A 19,408-nucleotide genomic window follows, 5' to 3' on the forward strand; every position below is an offset into this window, starting at 1 on the left:
AGCGTTTATGTTCACAGACGCAGCTTTTACACACCTACTATATGCGCACGAAAGTATGTGTGCTTCTGCGCAGGTCCGTTTCTAAGTTGTTTAGCTATAGCTATTCATACGCCACATAATATGAAATATATAACATTTTAAAGGCTCACAATATAATATATAATAATATATATATATATGTTACACCGAATGTGCGAAATCGACTATTACATGAAATGGGCTAAATTTTGGCTAATTCATGTAATAGTCAAGCCTGTTGCCTTATTCATGAATAAGGTAAATTTTCTACCGAGTACATGAAGTCGCCAGGGCATGGAATTCTTAAACTGTCAACATGACAGCAGAAAAAGTAAATTTAATACGGATGATTTTATTAGTTATAATTGGACATAATATAATATTATTAGGTTAGGTTGGGTTAGGTTAGGTTAGGTTAGGTTAGGTTAGGTTAGATTAGGTTTTGAAATTCTGAATTATTCAACTGAATGTCCATTTTGAGGTTAGCTAACAAGTGTCAACAATACAATCGACCATTGCATGTACGATACCCAAGCACGAATCAAATCGCGAAAATACCTTTAAATAAAATTCATCCGTTATCATATTATAGTTCTAGTTTTTTTGCGCATAGTAAATGGACATGAACGTCATTTTAGTTATTGATTGGTATATTTTTATATTATAATCAATGACATTTGACACAAATTTGGTTAGTTGCAAAAAATACCACCGGAGCGCGACCACCTATTTCGACCATAGACAATATACGTATATTTTGACCAATCCACGAGCATTTCACACATTTAGTTTAGTTGCAAAAAATACCACCGTAGCGCTAGTATCTAATTTGTCCAAGACATGAAGTAGGCAGAAAAATTACTGCCGATTTCACGCACTCTCCAGATATTTTGTCTAATTCATGAATAAGACAACGGGCTTGCATTTTTCATGATTTAGGCAAAATTTTGCCCATTTCATGTAATATTCAATTTCGCACATTCAGCGTAACATATACAATAATTGAGAATGCTTTAATCTGAAATCTACTTGTTCATTTTGAACACAGAAAATAAACTCATGTACTCCAGTCATGTTATTCAATATATTAGTCTATTGACACGAGCAGAAACGCCGACCTTCAGTTAGTGTTTGTGTCAGAGTATGGTTTAACGACATAACTATACAAATCTAGCCTTGTAGTCAATTCTACTTCTCAATAGCCATGCGACAACCTCGCGACACGGTTCAGACAGGATATATAAGTCCCATGGTTCTAAACTATGGAAGAATCAAGAATGAAATGGTCAAAAAGACCATGAACAGGTAACCACTAGCGTAATCGTTTAGTATTAGGAAGTAAAATGTATGTTGTTAACCTTTTCTTTGTAAATGTAATAAAATTTTACGTAAAAAATTTTCGCCTCCGAAAATTAAGAGTGCTCCAGTGTAATTGGAACGCTGTGACCACAGACCTCGAAATGTCACGTCGTGAAATATCAGCGCGATGTAATTTTTAATATAAATTTCCGGGAAATCTCCATTAAACTTAGAAAATAGGTTATGGAAGAGATTGTTTACGTAAAATTTAGCAAGTACATGCTTCAATAACTTTTATAGCAATAATGGAAATGTATGAAAATTGAAAAAGAAAATTGAATATTTATAAATTTATATACTGTATAATTGTGAATAAAGAATTTTAATACTAATTTTATCAATACAAGATAGAAGCTAACTACTGTTATAAAAATACTGTAAACGCGTACCTATACTTATAGACGCGTAATTATAATTATAAATTTTGTTAATGCTATAACTTGCTGACTATAATGAATATTGTAAAAATAACAATTGGAAAAGCTTAAGATTCTGGTATAGATGGGTTTCTACCCATAAACAATAATAAATCTTAATCGCATCCTAAGTAATAAAAGAATCAAATACTGCGACTAAAAATACAAATTGGCGTGTGACCTTGAACTTTAACTGAATTCTGTCCGACTAGAATTTACGGCCCAGCTGTTCTGGCTCGCGAGGTAAAAATAGATTCAAGGTTACATCCATATTACTATATAAAAGTCACTATGCAAGATTAAATAAGTTAGTAACTGTTCGTGTATAACGTCTTGTTAGGATTAAGCATTTATATATTTAAGTTGAAATGTTAAGTATAATATTATAGTATTTTCTCGTAATAATATTCGCCCCAAAAGGTAGATATCGAATGAGAAAGTTTCTGCGGCTCCAAACAGTTTTATTAAAACTTAGTAAAATTCTATTGGCCTAAAAAGGCCAAGAGTGGTGGAAAGGACGAGTACGTGGGTGTCAACCTTTCATTTTGACATTTTAAATTTAAAGACTGCCATTCCCTTATTTAGTACCCGAATACCTATTCCGATACCTCGATGGAAAGCTAGAAACTTTCCCCTTCGTTTGAACACGAAAAATCATATAAAATCAACTATTTTGCTTACGTCATCCTAACTGCGCATTTAAGGGACATGTTCTAGAGGGTGCTTGAAACACCCCTATTGAGTCTTAATTTTGCGAAAATAAAGTAGAGTAAATTTAACCCGACTAAATTAGAAGATATCTCTATTAGAAAGTTGCCAGGAACGGGAGATATACGTAAATTTATCCCGTGAGAGAAAGATATACATCTGCTATCCCTTACGGACTGTTTCCTGTTAAACCTCTATCCGAAGGGTATAAAAGGCGACCACTTTTCCCGTAAAATTATTAGTTTCTACACTCTTCACCAGCGATCTTCAGCAAGCAGCAGTCCTCACTGCAAAGTTGTGAGACATGGTTCTCAGTACATTCGCGATTCCTACGTACCAGTAAGTCCCCCTTCGGTGGGCAAAACGTAACGCGAATAACACGTATCTGTCGGTAGTGACGTCGGCCGCTAAAACGCAGCGCGAATAGCACGTATCTGCCGGTAGTGACGTACACGCGGAGTAATTTTATTTTTCATTACTCATCCTACGAGGTGACGTAATCGGGATAAATTACGCGATCGGATTTGTTTTATAAAAACAAATTAATAAACTCAGTCTGTAATAATAAATTTTACAAATCTTTTCGGGATTATAAAATAAATTTTTGAAACTTTATTAAGTAAACATAATCATAAAATAAATTTTAGTAAACAAATTCATAAACATAAAAACAAATTTTAGTAAATAAATTTGTAAACATTATGCAAACCTTTTGTAAACAAGTCTGTAAACACAAATAAATATTTGTAAATACACTGTGAACATAAATAAACTTTATAAACAACAATAAAATAATTCTATTCTTTTATAAACCTAATACTGTGTGACCAAAGAATAATTTATATTTTCTTTCTTATGGGAAAATATTTCATGAATTAAAAATATCCAAAGAATATCTGCGTATACATTCTCCGAGTTAGGTGTGACTTTTTGGGAATTTGTGAAAGATTTCACAGAGACTCTATAGTGAACAAATAAATAGTTTACTGATACTTTAATGAGATTTAATTACGGGAACAATGACAGTTAACCTTATTGTGTGACCGTGAACTCTAGTACCTGAATAAATTCGGCACCACACCAGCTGAGAGTTTTATTCGGGAATTCAAAAGTTGTGATACTACAAAGGAGATCCACCTCTCCTAGTTCATCACTAGTCTCCTCAGTGACGGCCCGGTAGCATTATTGAGCTAGCCGTGAGCCGGGTCATGTCATTATGGCGCCCAAATGCGTGCGGCATCTTCAGGTTGCGAAAACCTGAACGATCCTACAACTAAGATCTACTAAAAGATTTTAAAAACAATAAATTGTGAAGTGTATCAATCAATTGTGGTTACCTGAGAGGTTTTAAGAACCTTATACCGGAGCTACAAGAGCGATCTACCTCAACTTTATAAATGTGAGTACAATGAAATAAAGTGTAACTCGCATTAACGAGGAACCAGTGATGAATACTTTTGAATAATATAATTTGGAGAAGAATATATACGTAAAGGCAACTATATATAGAATACTTTTCTTGATATACTTGGAAAAGGAAAGAATAAATAAAATAAATACTTTTGGTAATTTATTAGAGTCAGATACCGACATTAAGCAAAAGTATGTCGATGAGACTATCCAAAGGATCTCTCTGACCCTTTTAAACCACAAAGAAAGTATAAAAATAAATTGTGTTACTCACCGTAACAGAAATAATAGAATTAAGAATAAAATGTACAATAAAAATTTCGTGTGAATTTTTAAGCTTTTTTCTAAATTAAAGTTGAGTACCATACAAGTATAGGTACAAGAACCCAGACAAAGAAAAAAAAATTTGAAAAAAATAAATTTATACTACTTTGTACATTAAAATCTCGATAATTATCATAATTACCGTGACGTCATGGGTATAGGTACATGAAGGCCTGTACCTATTACAATATAAGATTTTAAACGGAGAAGATTGGACGCTTGTAACGGGAGTTGCAAGCCTTCAGGGCTATCAGCGACAAGCAGCGCATGCCCTCCAAAAACTTTAAACGTCGATTGCGGACGAACGGGTGGTCGTAGGAAGCTGAAAATTGGCGCAATCGATAGCTGAATTTTTATATGAATTTACGGTCGAAGGTCCGCTTCTTCCAACTCCAGGGGACGGAGGAATTCGAAGAAATTATGCCGAACCCTGTTCCGGGTCCGAGTGTAGAAGAAGAGTTCATATTGGAAGAAGGCTTGCAAAACGCGCAAGTATTCCCCGAAGAAGATTCATTTTTGCAAGTAAGCACGTCGGCTCCCAAACAAAAAATGGCACCACCAGAACCAGCCGTTTGTACCCCGTGCCATGTCAAGCCGGAACTCCATTCCACCTATGAGGGTAGCCCAAAGCAGAGCGTTGAGCTTTTTCTCCGACGCTGCAAAGAATATTGCGAAGCTGTGAAGTACCCAGCTGAGAATTGGACAGAGTTGGCTATACGTCAGCTCAGAGGAGAGGCCAAGACTTGGGCCAAAAATATTGACACATCGGACAGTTGGCGGTCGTTTAGTAACGACCTGAAAGAGCACTTCGAATCGCCTTCAAGACGTCGTGCTCAACGAACGGAGCTCGAACATAAAGAGCAAGGACCTCAAGAGGGAGCTTATGGTTTCCTCCTGAAGAAGATGGAATTAGCCGAGGTACTCCTTCCGGAGATGAAGTCGGAAACCCTGGCTTCAACCTTTTATGACCTACTCACCGTGAGCGATCAGATAAGGGTTAATCAAGAGAAATGGAAGACGATGGACGAGCTGCTTGAAGTAGCTCATTCACTTCGTCCATTAAAGTCAGCGCTGGCATCCGTGCCACCTACAACAAATGCCACCAAGGCGAACAATGAAAGGAGACCCGTACCACAAAATACTTGGCGCGAGAAGCCGCGTTCGGTACAAGAGACTAACGCGAAATCTGATAAGACCACGGAGGCTGTTGATAAAAGGCCTCCACGGCAATCAGACCAGCAAAACGATTCAGAAAGACCTGCGTACCGCCCACGTCCTCGCATTGAAGAGCGAGGCGGTGCCAGACAAAGGCGCTGTCAACATTGTCCTGGCTTCCATGAAAACAAGGATTGCCCAGACAGGCAAGCAGCTCAGCAGACCAGAAAGGAGCCATGAAGACGGCTCGCGGACCGGGTTGATCGTCGATGGCTCCAAGACGACGAACACTGGCGGACCGCCGAAGAGAAGACTCAAGAAGGTGACACGAACGTTCCTCGAACGCCGTTCAGCCGAGTTCTAGCTAGTGACATAGACGCTCTTCTGGCGAATAGGGTTAACTGTGAAAGTGAACTGAAGGACACCCTTCCGGTGAAATCATTTAACCCTAAGGTTCACTGTGAGGTCGAAGCTGGCCCCAGTAACCAAGTTAATCTTTGTACAGGTCCTCTTGTAAAGGATAATAGCGTAAGACCGGAGAAATATCGCAAACGCGATATTAAGAATTCTGCTAGTAAAATAGTAGAAAATTTTAATCCTTTTACCGGCGGCGAAATAGAATATAAAAAGTTTTTAGATAAATTAGAATTAGGAAGTTATGAAATAAATGTTGGCGGCAAGGAAGAAGGTTATCAAGATATGCAGTTAAAGACAGCTAGCAGTGGATGCGGCGAAGGCGTAAGCAGTGGCGCTCTTGGTGTGCTGAGAACATCGGCAAACGTAAGTAACTGTAGCTTCGTCGATACTGACGACAGATCTCTTGTAACAAATAATTTAACGAATTATTGTGCTTCCGCTAACCATTTGTGTAAAAATATTAATAGTACTAATTATACTAAAGCCGAAGCTGGCAGTTTACTTGATATTAATAGCGATGTATGTAGTTTAGATAGTCGATCGTCGTTGCAATCGAGCAACGAAACTTTAGGAAGGGACTTACCTTTTAAATTAGCGAACAGACCCCACGAGGCTGACGTTAAGAATATTATTAGGAAAAGTCGAACTAATCGTCGACTACAAAACATTAATACCTTCGGTAAATTAAGGCGAAATAAACTTAATGAAGAAGAGCTCATAGCATTAGATGACTATAATCGTTATCTTAAACAAAAATCAAGTAAATGTAAGTCCTTTAGTATTAAGAATGTTAAAAATAAGTTATGTAAGCTTAATAAGATTAATTTTGATAGTGTTAAGTTTGAATTAAGAAATATGAACTTAATGTACATAAATAAAGCTAGATATAGTGACGAAAGAGTTGTTGTGTATGATCATCGTCTCAAGGGCGGTGATATACTCAATAACGGAGAACAAGAGTTATGGGACTCAGCTACGGCTGCCCATAACCAACAAAGCAAAATTTCTACGGATTTTCTCGGTTCTGTAAATATTTTAGATCCTAGGGACAGGTGTAGTCGGGGACAGAATTTTGCGGCGTGTCAAAAGACACTACCATCTGTAACGACTGCAGACCGTCCAAATAGCGTAGTCAGAAGTACGTGGATAATTGTAGGTAGTACGTTGGATGCGCCGGGTGAAGAGAAATTACCAACTACTGCAATTGCACGTAATAAAAATAGTTTACCTCATAAAGATTTAAATATTAAACTTGATAAAAATGTTCGTGTTAAAAGTGTTTTAAATACTAGTGTTAAATTGATATATATGATTGTGATAAGTGTGATATATTTTAAATTAATAGCGAAGAGAGTGTTGCTAGTTAAGGCATGGGGAAGCGCATGGCTTCCACGCTAAGTCCTTTACTAGTATTCGGAGCTGCGGTGCGAAATAGTTTGAGAAGAATCTGGCTAATGAAAGAGCGGACGACCCGGTGGTATCACCTACGCCGCTTTCCGAAGCTACCGACGACAGAGACGAGGGAGTGCACGCCCTGTCAGAACGTCGTATGGATGCGCAGGAATGTGCGCGGGAAGAACTACTGGCGAGTTCAGGAACGGATTCCGAACTTAGCGATGGAGAAGCTGAAGTGGAAAGAATTGTTGACTCGACAATATCTAATGAAGAGAGGATCCTTGGCGAGAGGCTGGATGCGTTGGACGCAGTCTTACAAGACGCCCCCATCAAGATAGCGCCCCCCAAGAGAGAATTTAGGAGGATGGGACGATTGGGAGGGCGGCGCCCTGCGCGGGCCGGCCTCCCAACGCCCGGGAGCGAAGATCAAGGTACTACCTTTGGCGAGTGGCGGGATGCGTTGGACGCAGTCTTACGAGACGCCCCCATCCGGAATGCGCCCCCCAAACGTCAGTATCAGCGTATAGGCCGATCAGGTAAGCGTCGCTCAAAGCGATCGCTACCGCCTTCGCCTGTATGCCAAGTCTTTTCTCGAAGCGAAAAAGAAATAAGTCTTCGGGGAGAGCGAAACGAAGAAAGTGTTGCTAATTAAGGCGTGGGGAAGTCCGTGACTTTCACGCTAAGTCCTTATTAGTATTCGGAGCTGCGAAACAAACAAGTCTCTAGTTAGAGCGACCAATAAGTCTCTAACTAAAGCGAGCTATAAGTCTTCGAGAGGAGCGATAAAGAAATAAGTCTATTATCGAAGCGAGCGATAAGTCTTCGAGAGGAGCGATAAAGAAATAAGTCTATTATCGAAGCAAACAACAAGTCTTCGAGAGGAGCGATAAAGAAATAAGTCTATTATCGAAGCAAACAACAAGTCTTCGAGAGGAGCGATAAAGAAATAAGTCTATTATCGAAGCAAACAACAAGTCTTCGAGAGGAGCGATAAAGAAATAAGTCTATTATCGAAGCAAACAACAAGTCTTCGAGAGGAGCGATAAAGAAATAAGTCTATTATCGAAGCAAACAACAAGTCTTCGAGAGGAGCGATAAAGAAATAAGTCTATTATCGGAGCAAACAACAAGTCTTCGAGAGGAGCGATAAAGAAATAAGTCTATTATCGAAGCAAACAAGTCTTTTCTCGAAGCGAGAAAGAAATAAGTCTTCGGGGAGAGCGAAACGAAGAAAGTGTTGCTAATTAGGGCATGGGGAAGTCCTTGACTTCCACGCTAAGCCCCTAATAGTATTCGGAGCTGCGAAATGAAGACGTGTTGCTAATCTAGGCGTGGGGAAGTTCGTAACTTTCACGCTAAGTCCTTATTAGTATTCGGAGCTGCGAAATGAAGAGAGCGTTGCTAATTTAGGCGTGGGGAAGTTGTGACTTTCACGCTAAGTCCTTATTGGTATTCGGAGCTGCGAAAAATAAGTCTTTTGATTAGGTTTGATTTCAAATTCTTGTAGAATGTAATATATAGCTAGGAGTATTGAGCGTTAGATTAAATAGGTTTAAATGACCCTATGTAATTTAATATTAAAGGTATTGTCAGGGGAGTCTCCCTGGCATATCATGGTACTATGCCGTAATTTCTAGTAAGCGGGAACGTGATTCGCGACGGGAAGTCGAACTCTACTTCTGTCCATGGGTCGTGAAGGGAGCGTCTCCGTGAGCCCTCTTCCTTGCGGTTGTCCCTCGGCAGGAAAAGCAGTAGTCGTCCCATACAGCACTCACCGTCCTCAAAATAAAATTTTTAACTTCAGAATTATTACAATGTATAATTTTCTTTTATTAATTAGAATTTTAAGACCCGAATCTGGGCGAATATTAATTACAAAAAGTAAAAGAAAAACTTTGTGTGCATGCGCAGATTTTGTGTATTTTATTTTGAATATGCTTTACTGTTGCTTTATCGCTTTGCATTTTTACGGTGTCCTGAGGTGTTGCAATGGTGAATTGAGACTAGACATATACAGTTATGTCTTTATTAAGGGTGGGCATTTGACACGAGCAGAAACGCCGACCTTCAGTTAGTGTTTGTGTCAGAGTATGGTTTAACGACATAACTATACAAATCTAGCCTTGTAGTCAATTCTACTTCTCAATAGCCATGCGACAACCTCGCGACACGGTTCAGACAGGATATATAAGTCCCATGGTTCTAAACTATGGAAGAATCAAGAATGAAATGGTCAAAAAGACCATGAACAGGTAACCACTAGCGTAATCGTTTAGTATTAGGAAGTAAAATGTATGTTGTTAACCTTTTCTTTGTAAATGTAATAAAATTTTACGTAAAAAATTTTCGCCTCCGAAAATTAAGAGTGCTCCAGTGTAATTGGAACGCTGTGACCACAGACCTCGAAATGTCACGTCGTGAAATATCAGCGCGATGTAATTTTTAATATAAATTTCCGGGAAATCTCCATTAAACTTAGAAAATAAGTTATGGAAGAGATTGTTTACGTAAAATTTAGCAAGTACATGCTTCAATAACTTTTATAGCAATAATGGAAATGTATGAAAATTGAAAAAGAAAATTGAATATTTATAAATTTATATACTGTATAATTGTGAATAAAGAATTTTAATACTAATTTTATCAATACAAGATAGAAGCTAACTACTGTTATAAAAATACTGTAAACGCGTACCTATACTTATAGACGCGTAATTATAATTATAAATTTTGTTAATGCTATAACTTGCTGACTATAATGAATATTGTAAAAATAACAATTGGAAAAGCTTAAGATTCTGGTATAGATGGGTTTCTACCCATAAACAATAATAAATCTTAATCGCATCCTAAGTAATAAAAGAATCAAATACTGCGACTAAAAATACAAATTGGCGTGTGACCTCGAACTTTAACTGAATTCTGTCCGACTAGAATTTACGGCCCAGCTGTTCTGGCTCGCGAGGTAAAAATAGATTCAAGGTTACATCCATATTACTATATAAAAGTCACTATGCAAGATTAAATAAGTTAGTAACTGTTCGTGTATAACGTCTTGTTAGGATTAAGCATTTATATATTTAAGTTGAAATGTTAAGTATAATATTATAGTATTTTCTCGTAATAATATTCGCCCCAAAAGGTAGATATCGAATGAGAAAGTTTCTGCGGCTCCAAACAGTTTTATTAAAACTTAGTAAAATTCTATTGGCCTAAAAAGGCCAAGAGTGGTGGAAAGGACGAGTACGTGGGTGTCAACCTTTCATTTTGACATTTTAAATTTAAAGACTGCCATTCCCTTATTTAGTACCCGAATACCTATTCCGATACCTCGATGGAAAGCTAGAAACTTTCCCCTTCGTTTGAACACGAAAAATCATATAAAATCAACTATTTTGCTTACGTCATCCTAACTGCGCATTTAAGGGACATGTTCTAGAGGGTGCTTGAAACACCCCTATTGAGTCTTAATTTTGCGAAAATAAAGTAGAGTAAATTTAACCCGACTAAATTAGAAGATATCTCTATTAGAAAGTTGCCAGGAACGGGAGATATACGTAAATTTATCCCGTGAGAGAAAGATATACATCTGCTATCCCTTACGGACTGTTTCCTGTTAAACCTCTATCCGAAGGGTATAAAAGGCGACCACTTTTCCCGTAAAATTATTAGTTTCTACACTCTTCACCAGCGATCTTCAGCAAGCAGCAGTCCTCACTGCAAAGTTGTGAGACATGGTTCTCAGTACATTCGCGATTCCTACGTACCAGTAAGTCCCCCTTCGGTGGGCAAAACGTAACGCGAATAACACGTATCTGTCGGTAGTGACGTCGGCCGCTAAAACGCAGCGCGAATAGCACGTATCTGCCGGTAGTGACGTACACGCGGAGTAATTTTATTTTTCATTACTCATCCTACGAGGTGACGTAATCGGGATAAATTACGCGATCGGATTTGTTTTATAAAAACAAATTAATAAACTCAGTCTGTAATAATAAATTTTACAAATCTTTTCGGGATTATAAAATAAATTTTTGAAACTTTATTAAGTAAACATAATCATAAAATAAATTTTAGTAAACAAATTCATAAACATAAAAACAAATTTTAGTAAATAAATTTGTAAACATTATGCAAACCTTTTGTAAACAAGTCTGTAAACACAAATAAATATTTGTAAATACACTGTGAACATAAATAAACTTTATAAACAACAATAAAATAATTCTATTCTTTTATAAACCTAATACTGTGTGACCAAAGAATAATTTATATTTTCTTTCTTATGGGAAAATATTTCATGAATTAAAAATATCCAAAGAATATCTGCGTATACATTCTCCGAGTTAGGTGTGACTTTTTGGGAATTTGTGAAAGATTTCACAGAGACTCTATAGTGAACAAATAAATAGTTTACTGATACTTTAATGAGATTTAATTACGGGAACAATGACAGTTAACCTTATTGTGTGACCGTGAACTCTAGTACCTGAATAAATTCGGCACCACACCAGCTGAGAGTTTTATTCGGGAATTCAAAAGTTGTGATACTACAAAGGAGATCCACCTCTCCTAGTTCATCACTAGTCTCCTCAGTGACGGCCCGGTAGCATTATTGAGCTAGCCGTGAGCCGGGTCATGTCACTATGACTATCTCTCTTTGCAAGCTGTTGCTGAAGTGTTTGCGATTTTATTTTATTTCAGTGTCAGATATCGCCACCGGTTTTCATACATGTTAAATGTGTAAATTACAATTGAAATAATCCATAGTTTCTGTTGAAATTATACAAATGTCACTGTATGGTCGCGACGTGCCCAATTTAAATGCGTATAATTGATTCGGATTAATTGCATATTATTCTAGTGAAAAATTCTTGTAATTAAATAATTTCTTTACAAGGTACCCAACAATTTTTTTTTTAAACATGTCCGATCCTAAGATAATATGAGCGTCCACAGGGTGGTGGTTACATTAACAGATCTTTCGTTTTTAAGAGAAATAGATGTTAGCTACTTGCGGGATTCGAACCCGGGACCCACGACATTTCAGGCCTGACGCGTAACCGCTTGGCCATCGTGGTTGCTAAATAATCATGTACTGTCCAGTATTTTCCACAGGATTACATACATTAAGTAAATTGCATAGTTGAATAAAATAATTATTTACGATTAATTCACTATACAAGATAAGCAGTGTTTACTAACATCGTGCCAGCAGACATCTAGTACAGGCCCATCCATTGTTTGCATAGATTTTGGGTTTGTTTTCCCAGTCATCTCTACCTCCCAACATCGCACCTGTAAAAAAAACAAGTATTCATTTAAATTTTCTTTTAGAAGTGAGAGCAATAATACGCACTAAAGCATGGGTGGCCAACCTTTTCAGCAGCCGGGCCAGATTCTAAAAATGAGATTTCCTTCCGGGCCGCACAACCGATTTTTTTTATTATACAAAACAAAAAAGAAATATATACTTATTAATAAAATAAAACATAAATGAGAATCAAACATATTTATTAGATTAGACTTTTTTTAAATAATAAAAAAATAAACAAAATATTATAAAAATAAGAAATTTTAGTGAGAAGTTTGATTTTGTGTGGCAGAACTAAGTGCATCAATATCGATATCGAGTGAGGTTGTTCCTACATGCAAACAGTTTTCCAAATGCACATCAGTGATTCGTGTTCTCACTCGGGATTTGGTATGCTTCATCCGACTAAAAAGCTATTCGCACGTGTAAGTGTTTCCAAATAGCGAAGTCATCATTAGAGCATGTTTGTAAAATGCAGGATATTTCTCCTTGTCCAAATATGTTTTGTAAAACTCTTCCAAACCAACCTGATGGAATTTCTCCTTTAACTGTTCATCGCAACATATTTCACAATGTTACATTTGTAAATTTCCCGGTAATAAATTCACGTCTACGGAGAATGGCGTTGCAAATGCAGCAAAAAGCACACGGTGCTTTTTAAAATCTTGAGCCAATATTTGATCCCAATTTGCGAAATTAGCACATCTAGCGGTAGCATTTGATTTATTATTATTTTTATTTTCTCACTGGTCCACGGGCCACAAGTTGACACCCAGTGGGCCGCGGGTTGGCCACCCATGCACTAAAGATTACTATCAGAAAAACATGTGTGGGGTCAACAACTCCAGGTTGTGTCAGCAAATGTTCCGTGATAACAATGCGATAATCAGCAAATTTTCCAATTAGCGCATGACTTCATTTACAGTCAGCACATTCCGCATGTGTGACACACGTCGGCGAGGGTCGACAAGGTGACAGTCAGCATATTACCCAATTGTGACCTATATCAACAATAGCTTGCCGCAATTTTAGAGTTAGAGTTAATGGGACACGGCACTCTCCCTACACGCCTCGGACGGTGGTACTCACTATCAGAACACCTCGGACTGGCCAGACCTCACCGCCTGTTACGTTGCAGTTATTTTCACACCTTTTATTGTATTTATTTATAACTCAATAAACGCTGTCCTCAATTCATTAGAGCAACCTACCACTGTCTTACACATCTCCTCTCAAACAATATTGAAACCTGTGCACTCTGATTTACACAATCAAACATAGTCGAATCAATAAGTTCATGATTATAGTCCTCTGTTTTACGCTTACCCTCTCTTCCCTGTGATTGTCAGAGGTATCTATTTACAGTCCACTACTCAAAATTGTCACCATCGAATCGGTTAGAACATTTACTCATAAGCTGTCTGCACATGTGCATTATTTGTTCACAAGATAAACGCGTCAGAGCATGCACGAAATGTCCAAATACGCTTGCCTCAAAGTTTAAGGTCGCTGTTTTTAGTGACGAAAGTGATAGCGTATGTAATTTCTGTTCAACATCACATCAGTGTTGCCAAACGAATAATTCTGCGAAAAAAGTATTTACATTATAATTAAAATATAAAAAGATGGCAACACTGTTTCCCGTAAAAAGTTGAAAGAGTGCATTTAACATATTATTCAATCTAAGGCATACGCAAAATTACTTAGTGTCAAAAAGCAGAGTTACAAGTTGAAGGAAACTTGAAGATGAAAGCAAATAAGTGTAGATATTCTTATTGATCAAGAGCTGAGGGTTCTAAACTATGGTTCACTGTGGACGGACATGATGAAGCATCACCAGCCTGTGAGCTTTAGACCCACCACACTGGCAACATACAGCACTTACCTCTGCAGGCATCAATATAAGATAAATTGATTCTTACCTGATTGTCCCAGCTGCCTGCGATCAAAAAGTTTTGCTGTATGGTTTGTGGTGAAAAAGCTAGTGCTGAAATTGAATCATCAGGCGGAGCCGTTACTTCAAAATCATTGTTAGGATTCACATTTACTTTTTGAGTTGCTGCTCCAAACGATGTGTTAGTGCCAAACATTTTTGTGCTGGAAACAATATTTAAAAAATTAATATCATAAAAAAATGAAATCATTATAAATTTAGTGCTTTCGGTACAAGTCGGTTATGGGGAAGCCAGCGGCAACATTTTGAAAATAGCCGATACTTGTTAGGTTGGGTTAAGTTTTCGGTCTTGATTTTTGCCAAAATCGGCTATGACAATTAGCGCGGTTCCAGCCTAGCTTTCTCATAACCGACTTGTGCCTTGCTTTCTTTTTACTATTACGCAATACAATTATAATCTTGCGAGAGCCTGCAGCGTTTTCGTAAAAAAACGGCAGTTTGAATAGTGTGCTGTACCCATGTTGGATGGGTGACTGTCCGCTTCTGAAACCATTGGTTGCAAACTTGTTTCCCCCATCTGGCAGATTCGAATTTTACAATATACTGGAAATACACAGTCCAGTGAAAATAAAATTAAAGAATGGTCAGAATGTGTGGTCGATTTTTTTTGATCAAAAAGATCTATGTTTCGTGGGTTACAAAAAATAATGCAAGCCACATGCAATAACTCTCTAATAACAAACATTCATGGGGCAACATGAAAATAGGCTGATAGCCATCACGGGTTATAGGTAAATCATTCTACAGTGGCACCATAGGCGATTCGCGGGTGTATTGAATTGCTTGCGACAATGCCTGTTTCAATGCTAGCAAACAATACCACTACAACTGCAAGCCGCATATGCCGTACCCATGGTGCTACTGTTAAACGATTTACCTATACTCCGGACTGCGGTACACACTGTATTTACATTGTTGATTCAATGTAGATACTTTTATAGGACAATATAATAAAAGATAGTGTTTTCTATGATTTGCACAAATGGCTGTTATAACAGTATACTACTTAATAATATACATATTTTTAAAAATTTACAATAACGACCGACATAAATAATTAACGCGAGCGGTTTTTTTCACAAAAATTGTGAGAAGAATGTAATATTTCTATAGGGCTTCTGATGTTATCCTGGTGAAAAATAACGAATCGACCGAATATATCACGCCATCAAATTAAACAACGAATTAAGAATGGAAAAGAAGACGATAATTGAATAAAAACAAGCATGGGTAAATAGCGCGAAAAACCAACCGTTGGGAAGCATGACTATTTACCTGTTTCTGTTTATATTATCGCAATAATTAATACTGTCATTATGTATCAAAAAGTGAACATATTGAATCGACCAATAAGTGTTATGACAACCGATCTCCTGCTTTAGTTTATATTATACTGATTTCAAAATATCACTGAACGCAGAAATGTATAATCATTCATGAATTATTTGTTCACACAAAATTGACTGACAGAAAACTGGTAATTACTATGGTCTATGGCAAATTGGCTTGTCTATGGTTAATAGGGTGACAATAATAAAAATATGATTTTCCTGTTTTTGGAATATTTCAAATTTTAATTCTAAAGCATTTTAGTCCAGTCAAATTAGATCGAAAAATAGGTCCATTTACCTGGATCACTCAATGTTGAATTTTCAACTTTTTTTGAGTGCTTCGTTTGTGCATCGCTACTGCACGTTTGTGCATGCGTTTTTTCGTTTGTGCACGCACATTAAGTGCTCGGCCGTAGTCAATTGGCGGGCGCGGCGCGGCGGCGTCTTGCGAAACTCAAACGTATAACCGTGTGTATTATGCCCCAAAAAACACACTGTCTACGAACATTTTACACACGGTTATACGTTTGAGTTTCGCAAGACGCCGCCGCGCCGCCCCCGCGCGACCACTACGTTCTTGCACTAAGGGTGTTATTCGAATTTCAATTTGGGTGACCCAGCTAAAAGCTGGATACTTGTGTCACTAAACTTGGGTTTTTTTATAAATTTAAATTGTAAGCACTTGTGCGTTGGTAGTGAACGTTAGTGCACGATTTTGTTTTGCTTTTTCACCAATATTCAGTGCGCTATTGAATTGTTAAGTTTGTATGAAAAATCTGACTGGGAGGGTTTAATTTTTTTTAGTGAAATCTCTTGTCGCATAGCTTGTGCGCAATTTTGCATACTTTTTATTTTTTTTCTCATATAGTGCATGCTGTGCGTGAGTTATTCGATATGAAATATTTGATGAACGTAAGTAGAACCACCCAACAAACTTTTTTAACTTTTTATTAAGTCATCAATTTGTCTATTATTGGCTTACGGTTGCGGTTGAATTATCGCGAGGCAATACATGCATTTATGATTATTTTTACAGATTTATAATACATTTTGAATTTTACAGATTAGTCGGTACGGGAGGAATCGTAAGTGTTCTTCTCATACTATCGACATTTTCGTAACATGTTATTTTAGCATTTATAAATTTTAATTATTTTCTAATAACTCTTTCACTCCTCTGGTACAACCTGTTATCTTTCTCATTCATTCTTTACACATGGTATTACAATTTTCATACGTTTTCAACTAGACATTTTACTACATAGTTTTATACATGATATTTTAACAACTAACGTAGTAATACGAGTTAAATGGCAAAGGCCTAATATCACTCATCATCTCGCGTACTTTACTTGCACCTGATCTTCCGCTAACCATGTCCTCTGTCTGAAAAACAAAACATCCTGTTGGATGACCAAAAGCGTAACTAGGTGCCTTTATCTTGCCTTTATTTGACTACGAGGCCAAGGGCGTGTTCAGGCTTTCGTACACCCTCAAAAGTTACTCCAGATATATGACCTGAAGTCCGAGGACGCAACAGTAGGTACCTATCTAGTGTGAACAATAATATTCACTTCATTTTCAAGAACACGAGAAAAATGATTCTTTGGATGTATTAATTCTAAATTGCGACATTTGCGTTCCATACAAAACACATAGGTAGGTAGGGGTAAAGAAGAGTTGATTAGCATGTTTTATGCATTTTTCGCTCTCAAGCGTGACTTCAAAAATATTACCAACTGTTCGGTGCGAAACAAAAATTTGACGTTATCCGCTTTCTTATATTTTATGATAAACTCAAACAACATTCATGCCTAAGAGACCACTCTTAAATGGTTCCATGAATAAACAGAACATTAAGAAATAAAACGGTGACAAAACAGAGCAGCGATAAACAGAACTAAGGACATTTCAGGAGAAATAACATTTAATATTTAAAATTGTCTTAGGTACTTATCTCTTATAAGGTGTAAAGATTTTTAATAACACAGGTTTTCAATACGCCGTAAAAATCAAATTAAATATGGGTACTATCACTTCCCTCCATTTTTGGTATGTGAAAATTTCTCAACTGTCACTTTGTGTTTTGTTTTCTTTTTTATCGTCTGTATTTGGGATGAAGGTGGATAATTAAGGCACCGGAATTGTGATGGAAGCGGCGAGTTTATTTACGCTTATTATACTATATGGTTACATTTTTTAATAATTTAATTCTACGGAGGGCGAAATGTACGCGTTCGCGATTTTGCTGCTTGTCGCGATCTGCGCGCCATCTTGTGTTTTTTTCCAACGAAACCGTCGTCGAAAAGAAAGCGACGTTGCAAATCTCCAACGGTTAACAAAATTTACGGCATTGCCGGCTGGGCTCTTTTATTATTATTTATTTTCGTAATCAGCGCTTTATTATTTGTTGGCTTTGATACCGATTCGGGCGTCTCCAGATACATAAAGACATCCCCAAATGGGGACCATACGGGGGTGTCACAGTACTTATATTATAATATAGGTAACTATTCTATCCATACATATTCTGCATTACTAATCGCTAAAAGCCTCAATTAAACGGGACTCAACTCGGTGCTGTCGGCAAGTTAGGTACCTAGGTACCTATATCTCGCCTTAATCAGTGCTCGAAATGGAAAATTTCACGAACAGGAACGCTGTATAATTTTCCGAAACTAAGTACTTATGCTAATCCTTTTTTTACGTACGTACGTACTTTTGATATAAAAATGCAACAATAAACTTTAAACTTCTTACGTGGATCTATATTGGGCAGGTTGGTAAGGATTGTCAGCGCCGCAGGCGAAATAATCTTGTTTTAACAAAGTATACCGTCAAAAATTGTATTATTCTTTATTCTTACTTTATCTACCGATATAACCAGTGCATGATACCTCTACCACCACTCGTCACTGATTATAACTCATATTACTGTCTCATTTGGGATAGATAAGTTTGTAATTAATTAGTCATAACAAACAATATTTCCACATAAGTACCTTATAGATTCAAATTAAAAATTTATTTACGTACTTATAGAAAATTTTACAAATTCCATTTAAATACGAGCACAGAATATCAAACATCAAGAAATCGTATTAAAATAGTGTTTAAAAAATAAAGAAATAGTATTAGAAAAAAACAGTAAGTGCCTACCTATACCAAGAATTTATAAAACAACGTTCACATAAACTCGTTCTCACGCAGGTGGAATATACGGTTATCTGAAGCGATTTGGTTGAAAATAGTTATTTCCTGCCCAATTATCATTAGCAATTATTACAGGTTAGTTCTGCACCTTGGCAGAACAAACAACTTAGATTATCAAGAAAGTTATAAAATAATATATAATAAAATCAATACTAAGTACCAACAATGGCAGAGTTCTCATTTGTACTGGGTAGATATAAGTTGAAAAAAGTACGTAGCCTAAATACCTAGTTCTCTTTTAACTTTCAGAATACAGTATGTAAGCATACGTCTTGAGAAATCAATCGGATAAAACCATGGATAGTATCCACTATCCACACAGCTTTAAAGGATTCTCAAAGATTTATTTTGAACCTTCTCCACTATAAGTGGAATAAGGCCGTACCTACATCTA

At 37.0% G+C, this 19,408-nt stretch overlaps 1 protein-coding gene across 1 annotated transcript in view; it reads right to left on the reverse strand.

Moving 5' to 3' along the window:
* Nucleotides 1-15,935, reverse strand: part of LOC147077928 (protein Rae1-like) — a 31,442-nt gene extending 15,507 nt beyond the window's left edge. Inside the window, exons 1-3 of the mRNA XM_085961000.1 lie at nucleotides 15,746-15,935; nucleotides 14,439-14,613; nucleotides 12,408-12,500 (exon numbers count right to left, since the gene is read on the reverse strand). Of these exons, the coding sequence (XP_085817126.1) occupies nucleotides 12,408-12,500; nucleotides 14,439-14,606 (261 nt within the window). The 5' untranslated portion in view covers nucleotides 14,607-14,613; nucleotides 15,746-15,935. The remainder of the gene's footprint in view (nucleotides 1-12,407; nucleotides 12,501-14,438; nucleotides 14,614-15,745) is intronic.
* Between the last annotated feature and the right edge of the window lie 3,473 nt (nucleotides 15,936-19,408).

This window comes from Rhyacophila brunnea, unplaced genomic scaffold (assembly GCF_057557595.1).
Source record: "Rhyacophila brunnea isolate RB1 unplaced genomic scaffold, BYU_Rbru_1.0 scaffold_12, whole genome shotgun sequence".
Classification (NCBI taxonomy): Eukaryota; Metazoa; Arthropoda; class Insecta; order Trichoptera; family Rhyacophilidae; genus Rhyacophila; species Rhyacophila brunnea.